Genomic DNA, 25,070 nt, shown 5'->3' with positions numbered 1-25,070 from the left:
ACAACCTCTGGATTATCTGAATTTTTACATTTTCCCTAAATTGAGATTACAAGGGGCTTCCAGTGAGTTTAAAGTCTCCCGGTGACCCAGTCACCAGATTTCCTGTGAATTACATCTGTCATTCCTCTCATCAAAAACATCAGCAGGAACAGTGCGGATGTCAAAGACAGAAAAGTAGGTTGCATTTCTCAGTAAAACAAAATGTAAAATATATATGGGCAGCCTTAATATATGCCAGCAAAGAAGTTAAATCCTTAGTGTAATAGATTCTTAGCACAACACTACATGTAACATGTCACCATGAAGTACAGAAATCAAGTTCCTCATTGGTCCTGGAGACAAATACTAAGTGCCCAATGATGTAAGACCGCACTACTTCATCACCTTGCTGGGAATATTGGGAAGCAGGGAAGAATAAACATGAGAAAGATGAATATGAAGAGACGTTGCAGATATTAAATTCATGGACAACACCGAGGTTTCATGGCAATTATTGGCAGATGTCTTACTCTACGGAGAAGTTGGGGATCATCAGACAGAGGCTCTCTGGACCAAGTAGGAATCCAAGCATATGCTAATCAACCATTAACCAAGGAGGACAGAGAAATGCAAGTAGACTGGGCGGCAGGCGTCTCCTAGTCCTCTAGGACTCCGCATTTGCCTAGAGATATGGGACATAAATAAATTGCTCATATCTATGAGACTCAAGAATGAAGAAAAAATAAAAACTGGCTTCATTCCTGGCTGATTATTAAAATTCCACACAAAAATTAATGAAATAGGAGTTGGAAGCATAGTGCAGAGCTAGAGTATGTGCTTAGCATGCACGAGGCCTCTCTGAGTTCAGTCTCTGACACCAAGAAGAAAGAAGCAAAGAAGCACAGTGTGACCTACCACATTCCCAATACCTTAGCTGGCGCCACCGTGCCATTCCAGTTCTAGCCCTGACGAGTGAGGCAGAGCTCCTGCATTCTGCCAGGGGGGTGCTGCGGATTTCAAGGCAACTTGAGAAGTCCTACAGGCAGAGATCCGAGTACTGTTCCACGTACCAGAGAAGGAGGAGTGCTGTGTGCAGACATGACTGTTCTGTACTACCGAAGCAGTGGCAGGACAAAGCGCAGCCTCTCCCGGAAGCCAGCATGTCCCGGTGGAACCAAATAGTGTTAATTCACAAGCTGACTTGGAAGCATGGCAGCAACAGTCAAGAGAGAATTGAAACACCAATAAATGAGTAAATGTCGATTGCTTTAAATTATGTGCTAATAAGCACTTGCCTGGCAAGCACAAGGGCCTGAGTTCAATCCTTGGTTCTGCCCCCCAAAAATGCACTTATGTTAGGAATTAAAATTTGTAGAATTTTTCTCCAACTAAAACTGTCTTGCTATTGACTGCATAGGAAAGACTAAAAGAGGATGTGCCAGTTGTGGTAGACATACTGAGGGTTTTCTCAGTGCTGGATAAAAGGCACAGAAAAGCTAAATGACAGCATACACAAATGAGCTTTGTGTGCTGTCAGAAAGGTAATTCTGTCATCTCAAAGAGAAGGGCAACATTTTATGTCTAGGTGGCTAAATAAGTCTAGTCTGAAAAGCTTGAACTAGGGCACGGCGGTACACATCTGGAATCCCTGCATTTGCACTTAGGAGGCTGAGGCAGGAGGATCCTGTGAGTCGGAGGCCAGCCTGGGCTGCATAGTGAGACCTTCGAAAGAAGGATAGAAGAAAGGAAGGAAGAAGAGAAAGGAAAGAAGGATGAAGAGAAAGGAAGGAAGGATGGAAAGAAAGAAAAAAGAAAAAGCATGACATCTCAGAGTAATATTATAGATTTTTTAGAAAACAAATTCCTAACACTAATTTTGTGGTCATTACTATTTAATAAAACCATTTCATGTTGATATGCTTAACCAGCGTTGCTTCGGTGTGTGCCAGTGAATCGCATTACCTGCAGGTTGCAGCAGACACGCAGTGATTCCACATGCTACAGAGAACAAAATACAAAGCACACCTACAGGAGAATCAGGTCCTCCTGCCTCCACATCTCTCAGGTTAGAGAGAAACTAAGATTAGTTTTTCAGATTAGTCCTGAAACCCTTTACCTCTTCACCACTGAAAGCCTTAGGCTAGTAATTTATTACTTCTCCCCCCACTAAAAGCATCCATTTCTGCTATGGTTCCCATACTGCTGACTATTGTAATGTAACATGTTGCCTTACAGTTAGTTGGCTCCCTTTCATGTTGCTTTGTTTGTCGGGGAAGCCTTTTCTCTTCCCAGGAGTCTGTGTAGACCATGGAATATAGACTTTTTATCTTGTGCCGTGTCTAGTCAACTGCAGCACGTGTTAGAAGAACTGTGGGCTAAGGCACCGCTCACCTGCGCCTTAGAGTCAGGCAGCATCACAGGGGCCTTGTGCTTGCCGCTTCCTGCCTCAACAAAAGAGACGTCTGGAGAAGTGCTTGCAAATGGTGAATGAACAGCTCTATAGCTTTGCGTGTTCTGTAAGCATTCATAAAATACAATGAACAGCAACTGTCAAATGCTGCCATCCTCGAGCCTTCCGGTGGGTGTGCCATTATTAACGGGTTACAAGTCACAAAAGTTAATGCGTGACGGAGTGGAAGTTTTTGTCTCATTAGTTCTACTGTCCTTGTGGAACTTCGAAGAGAGGTAATGTATGACTTATAGGTTTGGTAAAAGCTAATAAGATTATTGCACTACTATTCAATGGCATAATTCACTTGAAGCAAAAATGTTTATTGCCCGTCATGATTTTTAATGTCTTCTTCCTTGCTGGAGTTGCCTCACTGAGCCAACCCATGGAGCAGGCATTACTCAGGTGCTAAGAGCCCCATTCTACTGAGGCGATTCGCTGAGAAAGTGGAGCTGCTACACAAACCTCGGAGTCGGATTGCTCATAGCTTTAATGATGTGAGCTTAAACACCCCTTCTACCTAGAATTTGCTTAAAGAAAACGAATCTGCCATTGCACTGAAAGGATGGCTAGTTTCTCAGTGAAGAAGATAGTCTCTCTGTGATCCCTTCTGATTCTAGGACTGTGAAGTTTCAAAGACGTCCCTGTGTCTATCCTTTCAAGTGTGAGACATCTTACATTTGCTACTAAGTTAGATGTAAAGCAATCATGCTTATGGACATGTGCCAGTGAGCTCTACTTTTGCAACAGAGGTACAGAAAAAAGTAGAAAGAATATTTGGAAACATTAATATATAAATATACTAATGTCAGGATAGGCCCATATAAAACATTTACGATAAAATGGGAAGTGTGCTGCTCCATTTTTTCTGATCTAACACTTAGGGATATGTAACTTAATTCTTTTTATTTTCATGTCAGCATGGATTAAGAAAAAGAATTCAAATCTAAAAAGGGGTATGAAGAAAAGTAAAATATTAAAAGGAAATGATAAGCATTTTACAACTAAAAACAAGGATGTCAACTCAATTTCTATCTCAACAAATCCAACTTTGTAGAAGAGGCCTAAATGCTCCACATGTAACACAGATGTGGATCGCTGTGGTTAGCACAACCAGGTTCAGGCCATGCAACCTGTGCATGCGTTTCCACTGAGTCCCCCAGGGAGTGAAAGCCTGTGTCGAGGTAGCTCTTAGAGACCATGTTGAAATTCCTAGTGCTTATCAAAGAGCTTTACAAAGTACGTGATCTTTCTTGTGGTCAGTGGAAACTTCCTGAAGGAAATCAGACTTAAAGTCTTTGGCACATTGAGAGGTAACTTCTTTGAAACAAAAGCAGAGAATACATGTTCTAGTGTACTAAAAGACAAGATAGGTTGAGGCCAGACTCAAATGCAAGACTAGACAATTCAACCAATCCTGGAAAGAATAAGGAAGCAGCGAAGAGTTTTTGAGGAGGTAAGCAAGGTCACTTTTAGGGAGGACTGGCCTAAGGATGGCATGTCATGGGTAAGCAAGAGAGACGAAGAGGGACTGACGAAGAAGCTGCTAGCAAGAAAGGTGCCATGAGAAGCATGCGCTCAGGAGCCAATGTTGTGGAGCAGTTGCTAAGCCCACATGCAAGGCTTAGAAAGAGACAGCCTTCCCTGCCCAGGCCTGATGTCACACAGGGAAAAACAGCCACGGCACTCCACCTGTCCCCACGGCCCACGCGCAGGCCTGGAGAAATCTGTTCTTCCCATGCTTCCTCTATGGGAGCTGGGTTATGATAGACAATCTCTGAGTGCCTGAGCTCTCTGCACAGCAGAAGTGAATTAAATGAATATCTGTTGAATTATTAATACATTGAATAGCTGATAATAGGAGGACAAGTTACAATTTTTAGTAATCACATGAAAGACACTTCGTAACAGAATAAAGGTAACGAGTCAGTCCCCGCAAATCAAAACTCTATGAACTTGATAAATTGAGTGAATTTATTCCATGACTCTTTTAATTCAAAAACACCAGTTAAGAAGAAAGGGATGCTGTATTGATAGTCTTTTTGCACTGTTTTTTTTTTTTTTTACATTCATCTTAAAGATTGACCATGTGTCTCACCACTGGGGAAAACAGAATTGGTAGCCATATGCTCAGATGAGACATCTTTCGAGACACAGAACACAAGCACACCACTTAATTCTACAGTTAAAGTCACACTGAATGTCTTGCTCTCTCACTCTATATGTCTTTTTTGAAAAGAAAGTACTTGTATGATACCTGTGGTATTTTATCATTCACTCAGTGTTCTTCATGTATTCTTTTTCGTCATCTAGAATGTAAGTATAACTTAACAGTTTCATTTTTAAATTAATTGTATCAAAATTTCCTTGTATTTAGTCCCATATATTCTTAGATTGAATGGCTTTATAATGCCTAATGTTCATTTTAACCAAGGTAGTAACCTAGTTCTATGAGTTCATGATTTGGTGACTACACTTGTAAGTGGCCTATTTTTTATCCCAAATTGATCAATAAGCTCTCAATTTGCTTTGCTGCTCTAAGTTATGTTACCAAGTGAAATTGTGTATTCATATTTCTTAATACTTAAAAACCCATTGTTAGAATAGGTGTTGAAAGTTAAATATCAAATCCTAGTAATTGGAAGCCAGAGCCATATTTTCCCATTCTGAGACTTAAATTCACTTGATACAGTTAATACTTCACCATATTAGACATAATTTTGTCAGTATTTTGCCTATTTTCTTCTATTACTGTTGTGTCTCAGAAGATGTCTATTATGTATGCAACCTAATCAATATACACTGTGTTCCAAAAACAATATTAAAACCCATACCTTCATTAATCTGAAACCTATTGTATGACTTTAAGATAAAACTCATACATATGGTTCCTGAGAAAATATTTTAACTAAGATTGCATGTCAATAAAATTAATCATGTCTAATAATCCATGTCTCGGGCTGGTGAGATGGCTCAGTGGTCTAAAGCACCTACTTGGAACAAGCTTAGCAAACACAGGGACCGCGGTTCAATCCCCCAGCACCACATGCCAGCCAGCCCCGCCCCCATGTGGGAAATGTCCCACATGAGGTCACTGAGAGGTAAAATAGCCCTATCTGAGGGCACAGGGAGTGTCACCCCCAGCAGCTGTTTGACTGGGTCATTCAGCATGAGTTCACTGCTTATGAAAAAACAAGCTATTTCATTGTTTAAATTATTCTTTCATCAAACATTTTTGAATGTTTACTTTGTGTACTGCTGTCTGCTATCATGTGCTTTTAAAATATTACATGTCTGAAGTACTAATAGTTCATGAATATTATTATTATTTCACTAAGTTCCCCACAATATTCCATGAGAGAGAGAGTGCGCGTGTTATGATCCCAGTAGACTGCACCAGGGTCTCAGAGCTATTCACAAGCCCATGAGCAAGGGCGACATCCAGATTACCTAAATCTACCACTCTATAAAAAAGAGTAAAGAAATGGGGAATACTTATATCAAAAATAAAGCTAAGTACTTATCAAAAAAAGTTACTGTGGCTATAGAGAACATTGATACCCAGGTTGTCGAGGCGATCAGTACCAATTAAAGAAGTATTCCTCTTGGTTGAGAGTACACCGTAGTGCCCTTTACCAGATACCATTTATTAAGCACTTATTGTGTTCCATACACTCTTATATGGGCTTTATTCTCATTATCACACTGAAACTCTCATAAAATTTCTGAGCAGTACAGCAATTTTACAAAGTTCAATATCTAACAATTGGTAGCAAAAGGATCCGCACAGTTCTGTACCATTCCCTGGGTAGATTCCATGTACCTGTACTTTTCTCTGCTTCTTCCTGTATAGTCTGCTTTTTCCTTCATTTCTTTGTGAAAATAATTAAAGGGTAGGAAGAGGAACTGTCAGCCACAGAGGAGGGCTGCTATGCGCACAGGCATTAGCTTCATTAACAATCAGCAGCTGCACTACTTTCTGGTGTGGCTCTGGGAGAGCACGTAGTGGACCTTGAAGGTCACTTTCTCAATTAGTGAGTGCCACTTTAGAGACATGAGCCAGGTGGCACTGCAACAGGACAGGAGCACATCAAAGGAAGTCAAGGAAGAGTCCAGAATGTCTTGCCCAATATGATGGCATTTGAGCTGTGCCTCAGTGTCTGTGGTCAAAGACAAGAGAAAGAACGGGTGCAGCAGAACAAAAGGCTGTGCGAAGGACAGTCATGGGAAGGCTTCCTCAGCCAGGCAGCTCTGAGGTGGACGCTGGAGAACGCACGGGATCCATTTGCAGGAGGAGCACGGATGCCTTGTGACCCTTGTCTGCCACAATGAGCTGGACCTTTTTCTGAAGGCGGTAGGAATCAGGAGACACTGAACAGCAAAGATAAATGAGCTTCTGGGTCTTAGGAATAGAACTGACAGCGTTCTGGTGGATGAGCAAGACCTTTAGTCCAGATAAATGCTGCTAAAGAAGAGGATTTGGGTAGAAAGACAGCATTTTCTGTTATTTCAAAGTTGTAAATAAAAGTCAAGATAATGTAGCAGCTGTTCTAACGACATTGCGTGACTAAAGAATGGAAACGAAGGACTCAGACAGGCCGCTCTGCTCCCGGCCTCTGTCTTAAACATTTGTGTATTTAATCGCACACGTTTAACTCCCACCAGCGGGGCATTGCCCTGCTGAGGCGGGAGCGCTGTGTAGGTAGGCACTGGCCAGGGGAAGCTTATGTGAAGCAACAGGTAACAGGTTTATTTACACAGGTGAAGAAAGCAGGCGTAGAAAAAGACAGAAAATAAAGCAAATGTCAAAGTAAACAGGAAAAGAAGGACTAAATCCTAAGAAATGAGAAGGAGAAAGGAGGCTTACGTTTAAGAAAGCAGGTCTCTGCTGTAAGTAAGCGTTTCATTAGAAGCGCACTAAGTCGCGGCGGTTCCTCTCGGGCGCCGCGCGCCGCCGGCTGGGATTGCGGATAATGGGCTCCCAGGTGAATTCTTCTCATTACTCCTCCTGCAAGAACAGTAAATCTGCCGAAAGGGTAATTTAGGTTTAGTGTTCACAAACCATGCATTTTACCTTTAATCTTCCCTGTTTAGGATTTGAAAAATATGATGCAGATGTAATCCAAAAGCAAAGGGCGGTTCCGAATGTGGTGATTTTAACTCCTCCAGTAGCCATTTAATCGGCAGCTGCGCAAAGGCGCGTGCGCCTGCCCCTCGTGCCGGAGCCGGTGCTTTCTCCAGTGTGGACAGCGCTGCCCACTGCTGGCGCGGGCACCACGGAAAGGCAGCGAAGCCACGACCACCTACTGCTTGCCCGCCTGACTATGTGGACGTCTATGTGATTTTTAACAAAGATTCTTCATCCTCTTATGTATCGCTTCAAATGTAATTCCAGAGAAAAGGAAAGGCTTGAGGACTCTTTTTCAAGATAAAAAGAAACAAATTACCAGGGAGGAAAATGTTGGTGAAATGACAAACCAATTATTTAACTGGAAGAACATAATGCTACTAACTATTGTTTAACTACAACTTTAATCAATGCTTTATATCAGCAATTCACTGTTGCCAAATTGCTACTATTATGGTTTGTGGTACTATATTAAAAACAAGCAAAAGACTATAGCAAAACAACAAAAAAGTGCCAGAAGCCTTTTATTCAGGTATTGTTATTGAAAAAATTAAATCCTCCTTAATTTTCAGTATCCTTTCCTGATACTTCCTATCAGAAATAGGTCTCCTTAATGTGCACAGGGGTCCCTGATTAATTTAACTGAGTACCCCCATAAAATGAGCCCTTCAGGAATCTGGGAGGACATAGGCAGGTGAACCCCCCCCATACACGTTGTGATAAATATGTAAGAACCCATTCAAACAATATTGAATTATGCTGATTTAAAACTGATTATGCATACAGTTTGCCTTTTTTCTTATATATAAAGATCAAAGTTTTCTTCAAAGATTTGAAAGTGATCACTTAGTCTAATGAAAATGAGTTGATTGTCTTTTAGAATTTGAGAATAACAACATATCCTAAGGAAATTAGCAGCATAGGACATTCTTGGACAAATATCACATTCTATGAAATAATTGTTATGACATTTTAATGCATTCTCACCATGAAGCATTTCCTTGTAAATGACTAAGCTAGATCATGTCTTAACAATTATTTCATAAGAGAAAACTTCAGTGACCTTAGAAGTTCTTACCACAAGGTGAACAGGAAGGGCAAAAACTTAAAACAACAGCAAGCAACAGTCTTTTCATGACAGATAATAAATGAATCAAAAGAAAAGTATAGCGTTTCGTAAAAAATCTCATAATAATTTCCCATCCTTTCCATGATACCAGGAGAAAACAAAAAAAATTTCAAGGGAGTTCTAGAAATTAAATTGGTTCTCATAAGGTTCAAAAAACCCATTGATCATTTCAACATAAAGGCCAACAATAATATTCTCAAGTAATTCTCGCAGGGCTGGGGAGATAGTTCAGCAGAATAAGCACTTGCCTGGCAAGCACAGGGTCCTGAGTTCAATCCCCAGTACTGCAAATAGTAATAATTTAATAATAATAATAATAATTCTCAGGAGACTGCCTTCTAGGAAGACTTTACTTTCTAAGGTAATTCAAGTTCATTCCACCAAAAACCAAAAGATATCTTATAAGGGTGACTCTCAATGACTTTCACTGAATGCTTTTTATTGTATCTAGTTATTGTTGGAGAAACATTTATTAATGTGAAGATATCATTTGGAGCCACATATATCTTGAGATTGTTGCAGTTTTGCTTTATCTTTGTAGAAAAAAATCATGCGTTATTATAAATACCAGATCTGTATATCATCTCAATAAATCTCTTTTGTGATAGTGTCAACAAAAGTCCTAAGTGAATAATTAAGGGCTTGTATCAGTCATTTTGAAGTAGAGGATCGTCACTGATCCCGTGAACAAAAACACCTATAAGATACCCTGCCTGGTATTTATTGATTTCCTTAAATGCAGTATTCTTTAACTGTGTTTTAATCATCTTTCTTCCCAAAAGAATCCAGTGTTTTGAGCCTCCTTCATGTTTTGTAACCACATTGACAGAGATTTAGGCTGACCTGCTCCCTGATGATGGCGGTTATGGGAGGAGATTATCTTTGTTAAATAAAGACGTGTGGCTTTGGGACCGGCAGGCTTTCACCTGAGCGCTGTCTTGTTCTGTTGCCCACAGTGTACTTACAAAACGAACCATTCAAGAAGAGCCACGAGAGATAATCTTTTGACAGCTACCTCCTCCTAATTAATTTCCCGCAAGTTGCTATTTCTTTCATACAATTTTCTTGCCACAAAAATAGGCCTGTCTCTGAATAGCAAAGCAATCATTTTTTGCTTACCTATTATTTTTCTTATAGTTTTAAAATATGAGCTTGTTTGTGTATATTTAAATATTTTAACTATCTTAGCTGCTCAGTCATTATATGCAATATTAAATGTTCAAAACTCTTTATTAGCAATTGTTAAAAACATAACTTCCATGTATTCCTTAAGATAGGGCATGTTTGATATCTGAATTGTTATCATATAAATTGTAAGGCCGAAATGGGCCCTTGACTGAATATGCAAAGTTTCCCCTTAAACCACCTTGAACTAGGCAGATTTGCAACATTTTAAACTGGCACTTCATCCCTCTTTCAGCAAGCATCCTCTGCAGATTTAATGATCAGGAACATCCTTCTGATGCATGCTGGGAGATATGGCTGCAGGGTACAGACCACAGCAGACAGTGTGTCAGATGAGGCAGAACTTCTTGTTAGGGGTGAGTATGCTAATAGTGCAGTCTGAAGACATGATCACCATAAATTATCATACAAAGGAATTTAAATGCATGGACTTTGAGCACATAAGTATTGTGCACTTTACTTTCAATTTCACAATATATGTCATTTTTGTCTAACTTTTTGCCTTTGAAAGAAATTACGTGGGAAACTGTTTCTTAGTAACAGACAAAATCAACAAATCCAACTTCAGGGTCCAAAACACTCTGAGTAGCCATCAGTGCTCACTAAGTTAAGAAGAACTTAACACCAAGCAGGAGCCCTCAACAGGAGGGTTACTTCAACTCTTGACCTACGGAGGCAAACTTTGTCTGTGTGTTTATGTGTTTTTCAACTGCAAACCTAGGCTGGGGAGATGGCTCAGTAGAATAAGTGCTTCCCTGTCAAGAACAAAGGCTTGAATTCAATCCCCAATTTTGAAAAAAAAAAAAAAAAAAAAGATAACAACTGCAAACCTAGTGTCACCTCAGGCATGTTTTTTCTACCGTTAACATCTAAATCCAGCTACCAAACCAAGAAGGCTATGTGCATGCTGGTAACATTTACAATTGTTGAGGGACAGGGATGTTTTAAAAGGTTGAAATATCAAGTCACTACAAACAGATACTACAAACAGACCTGACAGTTAAGTGGTTGTCAGTGGTGAGCCAGCCCACCAAATTTTGCAGTTTTACAAGGCTGCATCTTATTTTAATTGAGCAAATAATTAAAGCATCCATTCCCATTAGCACAGTATTCCCCAGTATGAGAAATGGGGAGCCTACTTTGTGCTTCTCTTCCTTCATTTTTCTTTATTCCATCCTTCCTGTCTTCATTTTCATTCTCCATTCCCTCCTCCTTCTTTCAGCACTTAATTAAATAACAATATACCTACATGTGTTTTCTGAAACCAAATTGTACAAATATACAACTAAATGTTTAGTGACAAAACCAACACATCCTATAACTACCATGCAAATCAAGAATTAGAATATTCCAGAAGCCCTCCTGTCTCTCCCTTGTTGATCTTCTACGTTATGAATGACATGAGTTGTGCATGCTCAGACCCCTTCATAGTCCACAGGTTTTAAAAATTATAAGTGAAAATTATATTTTAGATTAATTCATCTTTTATTCATTTGAAATGTTTTATGCTATAATTATAAGGAAATCATTGCTATACAAATCTCATGTGATAAGTATATGGCATATAGCAAGTTCCCTCACCTCTTTGTTCTAGCTGCATTTATCGGCAAATGCTTATTGATATCTTCATAATGCACTCATCATTGGTTCAAGAATAATGTTTTAAATGAAGTATGTATCTGAGTGAGTAGCATCTTATTCTTTTTTGTGTGTTTGTGACTACAGAAAAAGCTGTTTGATTTTATCCAAGTTTGTATCAAGAATGTGTATTTTTTGTATTTCCTTATTATAAAACACAGAGTTTTTAAAGCAGTCATCCTTGCGTGCAATCCATTCCAGTTAGCTAAAAAATTCCTTTTGTACCCTTGGATGTTAGCAGGTGCACAAACCTGCAAACTCCTCACCACAGTCAAATTGATAGAAAGTGGCTTTCTTTGCTTAATCTAGTCTATCTTAGATTATGTCTATTTATTGTGTGCACTTGCCTAGTAATTTAGGATGATGTTTTTAAAATTGGAGCTTTCCAAATGAATAGCACAATTTAGAGACTGATAACAAGAAACCAGGTATTTTTCAGGACTATAAGGAGCAAATTTAAGTGGCAAACTAACGTTCTGCTTTGTAAGTAAAATTAAACTCAACAGGGTTTCAAATATAATTCAGGTTCAACTTTTTCATGTTCTGCTCCTTTAGCCTTTGGCTTCATGCCCAGGAGATGATAAAATGCATAAATTTTGGAATTGTACCCAATAGTAATTTCAAACAGGATGCTATTGTCTGAATATTCATGTAGCATTCAGCTCAAGCTTTCTCTTGAAGTAAGTTTGATCAAGTCACCAATTTTTGATTATATACTTGCATTACCTTTCTAAAAGGAGGAAAAATAGCTTGTATCTTTTGCCTGGCTCATCTTAGACTGATTGAAAAACAGAACTAAGGATTTGGGTTTATTAATGCTAACAGATTCTGATAATGGAAGGAACTTGATGTTTCAGTATTGCTGATTTTGATGTTGACTGTGTAAGTCACAATTCTAAATAGTTTTATACTCTTTCAGTCCCCTGTATTCCACTCTTTCATTTGCTGGTGTGTAAAGTTAGGGTGTTCCTTTAGTGCAGCCCATAGTCCCCAAAGCAAGCACTCTACATGTGGCTTTTCTAATGAATGACATCATTCTGAAAAAGAATTCTCGAAGCATAATTACTCCAGTGTGCATCCCAGGATAGGTGCAAGAGTAAGAACCGTGTCACCATCTACGTGTAGATGCCATCGCTGGACTGTCTGAGAAGTTCACTTTGATCAGTCTTTGTCATGCCTGGAACACAAGTTGGTAGCAGAGAATACATTCTTGTAATTCTATTCAAGTGGGAATTTAGGAAAAAAGTATGTTCTCCTAGATGGACCAAGTCTTATTTTTATTGTCTTGTTTACTCTTAAAGGTAGTTTAAAAATTACTAAGTGAATCTTACAAAATCCGGCATTATTCACCTAGCTTTACCAACACAGCAAATTGGAGTTCAGATGTGGAACCCCACGATGCCTCTATCATTGCTTCAGAATTTGAATATTCCTGACTAGTAGGGCTTCTTGTTATCTTCCCATTCGTTGTTTTATGGGCTATCTTTCAAACCTCACATGCTTGCTTGCACTTTTGCTTTATTTTACTTAGGGATGTCAGGGCTATTATTTGCTTTTATTCCACTATTATCATTCTTACGCAAAAATTGAATTTTTTATAATCATCTGAAGCATAAAATCACTTGCTCTCATGCATTTAATATTCAGTGAACTAGCATTATCAGAGCACCATGAATAATCTGGAAAACTACAATAGAGGTGATAAATTACTAGCAGAAACTATTGGGCTAGACTATAAAAGGAAGTTAAAACTTCCCTCTGAACATCAAGGCATGATTGTAGTCAATTATTTAAGCCTTCTATAGCAATACAGAAAGCGAGGCTGGACAAACCTAAAGGGACTCTAAAGACAGATAGAACTCTGTCATGTAATCCAGGGAAAAGACAGTTCAGAGGCAGCCTCGCTGGAGGGAATATGCCATTTACAAAGGCGTGATACTCCCAAGCAGCGAGAGAAGTGATCAAACATAATATAAAAGACTCAAGAGAAAGGTGTATTAGTTTTTTGTTATTTTATAGAAATCAATGTTAGACTCCCAGAGCAAATATAAGGGCAGGAAACTTTCACGGTTTAAAAAGTAAAGTGTGCTTAGCTAAGCTTGGATAACTGGGAGTGAGGACTTGAGTTATTTTTATTCTACTCAGAAAAAGAGGAAGTAATTAAGGGTCTATTCAAACAACTTTTTATTCGCATTTCTCTTAATTTTAATGTGAAGCCATATAGATCAAGAACCAGAATAGCCGAAGAAGAATCAGTCATTTCTTGGTTTCTTCTGAATGCATAATCTCCCTCCTAACTTGATTAACAATTTTTGTTCTCTGAACTACAATTTGCAAGATTCATTCCATGTACATTTAATTGAAAGTCACTGAATTTGAAAAGAGTATATCCTCCTCAGGAATAACTTGTTTGGAGACATTAAGTGCTCTACCATCCACCTCCAAGCCTTGCAGCCTGTTATTTAACATTCTTGGTGGGATTCAGCATGTCATTCGGTCTAATTGCCCTTACCTTTCATGTCAATTCACCTTCAATTACTTTTTCCAATAAATTTTCCTTGAATATTATTAATCTTTCCCACATCAGCTAATGTATGTACTACTACTTTCTCCAAACATAGGAAAACTGTCCATCTGCGAGAACACATTCCTAACATACCGCTCATGACTGGAAAGCCAAGCAACAGTGGTGAGCCAGCTGTCTGTGCATCTCTCCGAGCACTTGCTCTTGTGACCCAGGAGTTCTTAAGCTGGCCTGCTAAGTTTTAGCCACTGTCTGCTGCAAGTTTCCCGGTTTTAGGAATGCACAAGTATTTCCACAGGTGTCTCTGCGTACAGCATTTGCACGATTTTCCTTCCCATCTTTGATCTAGAATTCAATGAGCTCATTACACACGTGGAGCACTTCATGGTAGAGAAAGCTATAGATTCAAAAGCTTTTAGTGAATAAGAAAAAAGTTTGATAATTATAAAAACCAAACCTGTGTTTGAAAATATTTTGATATTGAGAAGAACAAAGGAAAATAACTAATATTATTGGTGTTACTTTAATCTTACTAATAGCAAATATATTTGCAAATAATATGTGATTTATGGAAAAATGTGAGTTACTCAGTTAACATAATTACTTTTATAGCATTTTTAAACTATAAAATATAAACACTAACTTTTGGAAAATATAGTCTCATTTATGCGATACCTTATTGGAATATTCTGTACCAGTGTAAAAATGTCTTATCACTAGATGTATCATTAGTATTGGATAAAATATTTAAATGTTTTATACCAGTAACTTGACTTGCTAGCTTAGGTTTTTTTTCAACTTAAATTAGTCATCTTGACACCCATAAAAATTTGATGTACATTAAGCCATTTCTTTTGTCTTCCATTTTGCATATGGTGATGTTACCCTGTGGAGTTCCTTTTCTGACAACTTAAAGTAAATGTTTTGTCAGTCAGGTATTTGAATTCACTTCATCACTCTTAGTTTGGGCAATTGAAATAATCAATTGAAGTGACCTGCATGACCAAATAACTGAAGCAAACTGTGTATCTACAAACTGCTCTTTTTTTTTTTTTTTCTGTACTGGGAATTGGACTCAGGATCTTGCGCTTGCCAGGCAAGCACTTATTCTACTGAGCCATCTCCCCAGCCCTGTATCTGCAAACTGAAAGCTACAATAAGAGTAAATATATAAACAACCAACTGGCAAAGACGGGGTCTCTTGCAAATATTGAATGTCTTCTAGAAGCCAGGCTTTCTTTTAGTCTGCTATTTCCATCAGCTGACAGACCTCAGGGCTCTTGAATGTAGCATTTCTCTATTTTAAAACAAGTACTCTGATGTCATCCTTATATTTTGAGAAAAATTCTAGTCACTGACTTTGATGTCATATATATTTTGAGTACACAAATTATAAAGTAATTGCTATGTACTTTGTCCCATGCACCTCACCTATTTTTCCACACATCCATCCTAATAAAAAGATAGGATCACTTCATGTTTATATAAACTTGTTGAGATAAATTCTTGGCTTATGGGGTTATGTTATAAAAGCCAACTTCATTTGTTGTTTAGTGAGTGCCTACTGCATCCAAGGGCAGCTCTAGCATGCAAGAGGAGAGGGGTGGGGCTGGGTGTAAGTGCTTCTGCTATCACAAGAAAGAGACTCATTTTTATGCCAAAATTTAGGAATATTCAGAAGAGGACCAAAGCAGGCAAAAAGCATGAACAGATAGCAACTAAAGCAAGATCATTTCAGGAACTTTAGAAAATGAGGCCAATGCCTTACTAGTAGAGGAACTGCAACACTACAGTGTGCTCTGACAAGAAATAATGAGGGTCCAGATAAAGGTAATGAAAACACGAGCAAGGGGTCCAAAGACGGGACCTAGAACTTACAAAACTTGGGTGCACATTAGCTATGAAAGCTGAGAAAGAGTACGTGGAGATGAACACCAATTATAGTGCTCGAGTTGTCAGTAGAAGAGAGATCACTTGGGTAAACCAGTAAAGCTCCAAGTTATAATGAGAGTCTCAGTAGTTATGCATGAGGCCTCTAAACTCTCAAAACGTGCTCCCTGCCTCCCTTTCTAAGAAGAAAATGATCAAGCAATCCTGCTCACTCATGATCATATTCATATAGTCAGGAAGAAATAGAAAGCAGTGGACTCATAGTCAAGGGTCAACATTTATGATATCCCTTTCCAGAGAAAAGTCTGCAATAATAAGACAGTTCTGTGGCCATGAAGGTCAAGGGAGAAACACTGGCATTGATGTGCAGATTGGAGCACTATCAGCATATTAAAGTCAAGTGGGAATGGAATTACAGAGTCAGCATGGAAAGCATGAGGAGAATTACTGAGAAAGAAACGCTGGAAATATAAGGAAAACAACAAGGAAGAACTCGACAAGAACTTGTCAAGTGGCTGGCCAGAGAGCTACTAGGAGGAAAATGCAGAAACTACATTTTGGGACCAAGAGAAAAGAAAATGAAGAAAGAGAAAGTGGTCAAGAGTGTCAAACATAGGTAAAATCAGAAAAACATCATTTGATTTAGTGATAGGAAAATCCTTGGTCACCTTGGTGAGCTCAAGTTCAGTGAACTGGCCATGTAATCATCCAATGACAGCAGGCAGAGAAAGGCAAGGCATAATTTGTGAAAGGCCGTGCAAAAATCTTAGGAAACTCAGATTTTAAAACAGACTGGGTCCCAGCCCCACAAACTCTTAGGTTCATCTTCATCTCACCCTTTCTTCACTCAAGACGTTTATAAAGCGCATACCATTTGGCAGGCACTGTACTAGGATGAGCTAGCTAACCAGCAACATCATGCACGAAGGACGTGTCAGTTTACACTATAACATGGAGAGCGCTGTCACAGGGACATAACAGGATACTTTGCTCTCTATCCGCAAGCACCACTGATAACAATGCCATATAATTTATGTAACAGTTACTAAGGTCTTCCTTAGTAAAGCACTATGGTAAAGTCTCCATGTAATGTTTCACTTTATCTGTTGAGCAAATCACATAAAAATAACATGAGAAAGATGCTACTTTTACTCCCAATTTGCAGATAAGAAAACTAAGGCACAGAGAGGCTCAGGGACTGATGGACTGCCACCCTACCAGGGGTAAGAATAGTGATGACAGTCTAAGCAGACTGCCTGCGAAGCCAGCATTTTTAACGAACATGCTACCTCTCACAGTCAGCTGCTGGACTGCCTCACTCCATCCATTTACCAGACTCATTTGTGGTTCTGACACCTTACAGTTCCTGAAATGGTAACAGCTCTTCATGGAAGGAAAGAAAAAAGGAATACTGGGGAAGAAGGAAGGGGGATGGGAGTCAGAGAGTAGGGAAGGAGAGAGTGCTGTAAGAAGGGAGAGAATGGACTCACGCGTCCTGCCGAGGAGTCAAGGAATTTTTATGAGGACCATATTCTGGCAGTCTTCCAGGACAAGTGGCCATTTGTCAGGCCAAGAAGTAGAACAGGAGTTGCTCTGCAGCAGTCTGCAACCAAAGCAACTTCTTCATTCCCATTCTCTCCATAGGGAGGCCTCGCCTTCTCTAACCTAGAGCACATAATCTCTGACCGCATGACCAGCAGACATCACTACTGATCACCAATTTCTGTCTTGGACTTGTTCTGAATACCACTCACAGTACTCACAGACATGCAGTTCTGATCCTGTAGCTTGCCAGCCCTCCAGAGTGTCATGACTATTTTCTTAGGATGTTGTGTAGGATTTCTTATCTCGACACCTTGCATTTTGATAAAAAGGAAGTCACTTCTAACCACAAAGCCACCAGGAATATTAAACACCAATGAATAGAAGGCCTCTTTCTGTGTGATGTCTTCTTATTCTCTCCTTTTAAAGGGTCTTGTAATACCCTCCATCGTGGGATAAGGACAAAGCCCCAGGTGCTTTAAAAAGTGCCTTAGCCGTCATTCCAGTTGCTACTGGTCTTTAGACCACTTAAGTATTTTTTCCTGCTTACCTATTTATAGTTAAATTATCCCGAGTCATGATAGCAAAACAAAGTGCCCTTCTATGTTAAGAACAGGCAACTTCACTAATATTATTTAACAATATTATTTTGAAAAGACCTTTTATCTGTCTATTCATTTGTTTGTTTAAACAGCTTAGAAAATAATCCTACTTCTTCACTCTTTATATACTTAATATAGATACAGCTTAATCCAGCTCTCCAGCCTACCTAAAAATGGCCTTTCTGTTTCTTGGGCTGCAATCTGTTTCTAGTGTCTGTCACTAAATTGTTTTGGCTGTCCCATGATTATTGAGTAATAGCCTTCAGCCCTGGGATGCCTAGTGCTGAAGGGCACAGTCACACTGCGTGGCCCATTTCTGATAACCCACATGTGATCCAAGTACCAGCTTTGCTGAATTTCAACCAAGAGCAAGTCATACCTTCAAAGAACTTAGAGGGAAATGTCCAAGTTCCCTTTCATCTCTATTACAAGATCCTGTTTATTTCAGCCTATGTTTCACAATCCACACCTCCTAATTATCTTCTTGATTTTGTGTACCATCACTCACCATGTAGTCTGGCTTCTGAATAACTCTTCTCTGAGCAAAATAAATTCCACGCAGATCTAACAGAGCAAGGACTAACTTTGATTGGAAACTTCTGCTGACTTTTACCACCAATTGGATTTTGTCCTTCCACATGCCTGGCAAAGGTAATGTCTGTGTTTCCCAAACTACTCCTTGGTTTGGAATTACAAAGACAATTAGCTCTCCAATGAGTTAGAGCAAGTTGAATAAATGAGTAAGAAAAAAAAAACCCTAAACACCAGATGATGTCTGAAATCTCCAAGGAAAAAACATCCTAACTTGCTCCTGGTAGACATCATTTTAAAAGAAAAGGCTTTATTTTAATTTTTAACACTAACATGTATACACATCATTGCTTGGCACGCAGAGGAACAGCCAATTTGCTGCATTGCATGTAAAGAGCAGCAGCCCTAAGTCTCAAGTCTCTATTCTCTCTTCCACTGCTCCAGCAGATAAGTCGATTTAGAAACATGTGGACATGCTGGGATGCCGAACATCTAAAGGCAACAGGTGAAAACTGTTCCAGAGTTAGAAAGAACTATTAAAATAGAAAATAACTTCAATTATATTCCGAGAAGGCACACGTTTGCAGCTCTGGAATATACAGGATTATATCTCAGGTTCTAGACTGGCCAGAGCGGCTGGGACAAGCGTTGCTATGCTTGGTCTGTGCTTAGAAAAGAAAAGCACTGCAGCTGCTCTCCTCCTGGACTGGATCAGAGCTGGTGCTCGGGAAGGGCAGCTGCACTGCCAAAGCCTAACTTTTGAAATCACTCAAATTATTTAAAATGTCTGTGACAGTAACCTGCTGGCCCAGTTCGTACAGAGTCACATTAGAAAAAGACACACCTCAGAACTTCATCTCGCTCTGGCACTGACTAGGTAACCATCCCATGAGAAAGTCATTTGACCTCTTTTGAAGTCCGTCTCCTCATTTATTTCAAAACAAGGTGAGAGAATAGATTTAGTTTGCTCGCTTAAACAATAGAACAAGATTTGAAATGGGAGTGCATATCAGCAAGTGGATATATTGCTGACGTTCTTAATATTTTGGCATAATTTCTGCTTCCCTTTTCTTCAACGAACTGAATACACATTCTTCATGAGATGTGTGTTTAGGCAACTTGTCTACAACAGCCAGGGGTGATCTAGCTCACTGGGGACTGGCTGAGCAGTCCTTTGGTTTTCACCTTGCTAGAGACTGAACGCAAGGCCTTGCATACTCAGGGGCCTTTCCAGCCCCTGTCTAGCATGATTCTCATTGTTTGTGCATCTAGCTCAGTCAGGACTTGATAATATATTCTAAAAGAAATGTAGGACATTTCGACTACCTCTCCATCCTAACTGAAATGTTTCAGGTATACTTACACAAAACCACCAGGAACACATGACGAAGAAAAAGCTAAATATATGAATTATATTAAATTATATTTCAAACAAAGCAACAAGAAACCAGTTTTATAAGTACTGCCTCCATATTAGTGATAATTATCATTGTTTTTCATCTAACAGTCCCTATCCTGATATAAAAAATTCATCACCAAATATGTATTAGAAAATTGAGTTTAAAATGGTGTCATGTATTTCAAAATGGCATTGCATGAGTGTTTGCATAGGATGGTACATGCTTCAAGCTCAGCGGGCGATGAGGAATGCAAACCTTATCAATGTAGGAAGCTTTTCCAAATGCCACTAAAAACACTAAAAGACTTGAACATAATTGTGAAAGAGAACAGTCACTTACTTAGGTTACAAAAATGAAAACAGTGTGACTGACTTTCAAGTTCCTCTAGAATTGTATCTTAAATTTTAAAATACTGTAGGTCACAAGTACAAGCTCTCAAAAAAGACCCAACAAAAAGTGTTCTCCCAGTTATGACATTAATTGCTTGTGCTGAGCATCAGCATTCTCATTAAGTCCATGTTCTGATTTAGTTAAGCGTTCATTAATCACAGTAAGCTATGACAGAAGCAAGTCTTTTAATCACGTGTTTTGTTTAGGAGGTTATTGGTTCACATACTATTCGATGCCAACTCAAGAAACAACATGCTTATTAGTAAACCTCATTTAAAATACCTAATCCCTGTTTCAAAGACATTTTATCACCTGCAGTAAACACCTCAGTAAGCCGTAGCTCACATATTTATCTCCAAACCTCAGCTTACAGAATGTTAAGTCAAGCTAATAAGCAGCATCGATCAAACCCCTCTGAACAAGACAATCTGGGTCGCAGCTTCCTCATGCAATCCATCCAGTACAGGGAGCACCTGTTACAAATCAGCCGCCCTGAAGGACTGCTCTATTCAAGTGCTTCCACTAAAGCCCATCTCCATCTCTCCAAATGACTGAGATGGTGGCCTCAGGATTTTACCAGGTTCACGTCACCATGTGACAGTGGCCGTCTTTCACTCTGTGCTGAGGCATAATGGCATATCATGTAATGTTAAATCTTCTCCCTGTAGTGGTATAGCAAAATCCCTCTGAGTGTAAGCCAGAAGCCATGGCTTCAAGCTCAGCAGGCGATGAGGAATGCAAACCTTATCAATGTAGGAAGCTTTTCCAAATGCCACTAAAAACACTAAAAGACTTGAACGTAATTGTGAAAGAGAACAGTCACTTACTTAGGTTACAAAAATGAAAACAGTGTGACTGACTTTCAAGTTCCTCTAGAATTGTATCTTAAATTTTAAAATACTGTAGGTCACAAGTACAAGCTCTCAAAACCCAACAAAAAGTCTTCTCCCAGTTATGACATTAATTAAGGAGAAACATATTCTTCCTGAAGACCTCAAGAGACTGCTGATTTTTCAGTTAGTTAAAGAATTAAATTACTGACCCTAGATGCATGTTTTGTCAACTTTTGTTCATTTTCATGACCATAACATGTTACCATAGTCTCAAGGCAATACCCAATAGAACATGTTGACTTCCAGAAAAAATCATAAAAGAAAATCTAAATGTATGAGAATGAGCACACATGTATACTTCAGGCAGGAATATTTATTAAAGCCTTAATAGAGTTTAGTCCACAAGATCATCTAGGGTATACTAGTCTTAAAGAGAATGGCTTTATAACTATTGTTCCATTTTGTTATTGGAAATAGTAGTTCTAAATTCATATGTGATATATTTATGAAAATAACCCATAGGGATATTTATGTTATTCATGAATACATATAATCATACTGTACTTTCTTGATTCTAGTCTGCATTGTAGAATTGTACTAAACCATCACAGTGGCCCAACATTGGATGTAGAGGAAACTGAAGGAACAGGGTACTTGGCATGTTTCAGCACTTGGTCTGGCATGTTCTGCAAGATTTTTGGGGATTTCTGTAATGCTAGCTTAATAAATGGGTTTCAGGATAGCATATGGGTTCCTCGGGATTTGAAATAAACAAATTGATGGGGCCGGGGAGATGGCTCAGTGGAATAAGCGCTTCCCTGGCAAGCACAAGGGCCTGAGTTCAATCCCTGGTTCCACCAAAAAAAAAAAAATATGAAATAAGCAAGTGAGTGTTTTTGAATTATTTTTAAAAGTTTGTACAATCGACTCTCAGCTATCTGATTTAAGAATGATCACCTTCAATGGATGGACTTTTATATTGTAATGAACAAAGTGTGCAGTACTTCCACTGATGTAAAATTAGGTCACATATTTTTTGCCACTCTAATGCCTGAAAATGTTAATTTATCTTTCCCTCAAAGTTTGTGATAGCTGACCAGGAATGTATGTTTAAAAAAAAACCTATAAAATCTCTTTAAGTAAAAATGTTTCACATAACTCTCCAGAGAGCTTTAAATTGGCAATTAAATGTTTCAGGCAGAAATGACACTTGACACTTTTGCTTACAACTCATTAATCTCCACTAATCAGTTAACTCCTTAGGACTCGAGTCAGAGTCAAGTCTTCCAACGCCAAGCACATAGTTATAAGTGACACGCAGGATAAATGCCATCAATGTCAGTTTCACAAGTCTGGTATGGGAAAGGACAGTGTCGTTTCTAGCTTCACTTACAAGCAAGTGGAGTCACCATGCTTTAAGTGCAAAGGAACAACCCCCCTGGGTGCTGCAGAGACCACCACTGTCCCGGAATCACACTGACATCCACGCCAAGCAACAACACTTTTCCAAACTTTGGAAAAGTGATTTGCTGAATGCTCATGACTGACATTTGTTAAAAGCACTCTTGCAAAGAAAAATGTTTATGTGGTTTTAACAACAGGTTTTCTCTCAAAAGCTTTCTATAGCCTCTAAGGGCTTCCATCAGATCTGTGCTCAGTTGTTTTAAGATTTTTCTTTTGATTTTTCTCATGTGTTAGCCAGTGGCTTTCAAGTTACATGTAGAACAAAATACAAATTCCTTGTTCCCTCCAAACACTTCTCTTACCAGGTCCCAGCAGCTGATCTTTTCAACACTATCTCCTTCCTCTTGTGCCCTCCGTTGTTCTCCTCCAACCATGTGAGCTCAGTGCTCCTCAAACACGGGCACTTACTAACACTTGGGCATCTTTGCACGGATGGCCTCTCCCGGAAAGGTCATGCCCAACCCTTTCATGGCTGGCTGACCCAGCAGCTCTTCCTCAGCTCCCTGTCTCCCACTGCCCCTCTCTCCCCACCTGATCTTCACCCCATTGTACTTTCTTCATTGCTATCTGAAATCATCTCACTTGATACATTCCTTTTCTTCCCAGAATGTAAGACTCATGTGGGGAAGGGCAGCCATCCTTATCTTAGGTGCTGCCTTATCTCAAGATCAGCTAGAGTAAAGGTTTCCCCAGTATTGTTGAAAGAAATGGATGTACTGTACGACTGGATGAATATGAAATCCTTCCCCTCAAACAGATTGAGTCAGGTAAATGGGATGGAACAGGCAGAGTATGGCACCATAATTGAATAAATTATAATCATATACACTTAGAAGGAGCTGTATTGCTGTATCTTATATGTCAATAAAGAAGAGACACATAGTGAAGCTAAGTAAAGTTTGAGAGTAGTTTAAGAGAAAGGGGTCTTCAGGAACTTTGAACCTGGCACTCCTGCCTCTGTAAGTCCCTCAGCAGTTTTCATGGCTCCATTCCACTTTCTAATCCATTCCAATTTTTGTAGTACACACACACACACACACACACACACACATTATCACAAGAAATATTGATCAAAATATTGAAACCTAAGTTAAAGACATCCTATTACAGTGATCCATGCAAACCCATGCTTATGCACAACTCTTAATAGCTCAATCTGGGCAGCAGTCTACATGTCCACCAACAGATGACCAAAGAAAATGTATTTACACACAATGTAAATACTCTGCCGTGAAGAAGTACACACTGGAGCGTTCATAGGTAAATGGCTATACCATGAAACCATAATTTTGAGTGAGATAAATCAGACACACAAGCTTAAATAACATATGGTTTCTCATCTGTGAGAAACCTAGAATAAAAATAAAGAAAAACATAGACTAGGAAACAGGGAGATAGATCTTTCTCAAAGGGGGGCAGGATCACAAGAAGGTAGGAGGAAGAGGAAGGGAGGGACTGGGAAAGAAAGCATAGTGGGAGGTGGTGTGTGCATGGGCAGCTTCCCACGAGGAATGCAAATGCTGTGCACTACACACATGTACTGGGTAATAAATTGAAATTTTGAGATAGCAAATGGCAAAGAATGATTCATATGCTAAATTCTGACTACATGGAGTATATGGGAAAAAATTAAACAGAACACCCAAAGAAGAGGCCAGATGTCCTTTAAGAATGTATGTCCAAGAAGGAAAATTTTGAATTGTCAGTTGAGAGTTTTTATGTTAATATAAAAAAACATAAGGCATTGTGTTTTTAGTAACTCCCAGCAAGATAAGGAGTTCTGTCGTTTCAGGGTGTGCCCTTTGTAAGCAAGGTGAGCTCTCAGCTATCTGTCCTATCCTGGGACACTCCCAGTTGCAAGAAGCAGAAAGCCTCATTCAAACTGGCTTGGAAAGTAGAAAAAATGTTCTCTCTGATGACAAGAACTTAAAACAGGTTTTTAAGTTGGCAATCCAAGGTCTCAACATTTTCTTCTACTATCCTGGAAGCCCCCGTCTCTACTCCACAGCCTGTTGTGTTGCCTTACTCTAAAATTAATTCCCAGGGAAATAGGCAATGCCAGGAGTGACAGAGGGAAGGCTTTCTTGCGTGTGTACAGCTGACACACTCTCTTAGCACTGGTGTGAACACTCCCTCCTTCCCCTCACACCAGCTTAGGTCATGTTCTTATGCCTGACTCAACATCTTACACTCTAAGATTGTCACGACACGACTGCCTTAGAGGTGATTTCTCAGTTGATCAATAGCAGATGCAGGTGCCATTTCCAAGACTGATGGAGCAAGGCAATTCACGGAAGGGGAAGGAGGAGAAGGGGTTAGTCTCCCCCACTTACCCTGGAGAAGGGGTTACCCTGGAGAAGGGGTTAGTCTCCCCCACTTACCCTGG

At 39.3% G+C, this 25,070-nt stretch overlaps 1 protein-coding gene across 1 annotated transcript in view; it reads left to right on the top strand.

Annotated features, from left to right (window-relative positions):
* The window catches only part of Cntn5 (contactin 5), a 499,129-nt gene that overhangs the window by 404,441 nt on the left and 69,618 nt on the right, over positions 1–25,070 (top strand). Inside the window, exon 13 of the mRNA XM_004626235.1 lies at positions 10,106–10,226. Coding sequence (XP_004626292.1) covers positions 10,106–10,226 — 121 coding nt within the window. The remainder of the gene's footprint in view (positions 1–10,105; positions 10,227–25,070) is intronic.

This window comes from Octodon degus, unplaced genomic scaffold, assembly GCF_000260255.1.
Source record: "Octodon degus isolate 3935 unplaced genomic scaffold, OctDeg1.0 scaffold00012, whole genome shotgun sequence".
Lineage (NCBI taxonomy): Eukaryota > Metazoa > Chordata > Mammalia > Rodentia > Octodontidae > Octodon > Octodon degus.
Note: the sequence above shows the minus strand (reverse complement) of the source record. Positions and strands in the feature narration are given on the sequence as shown.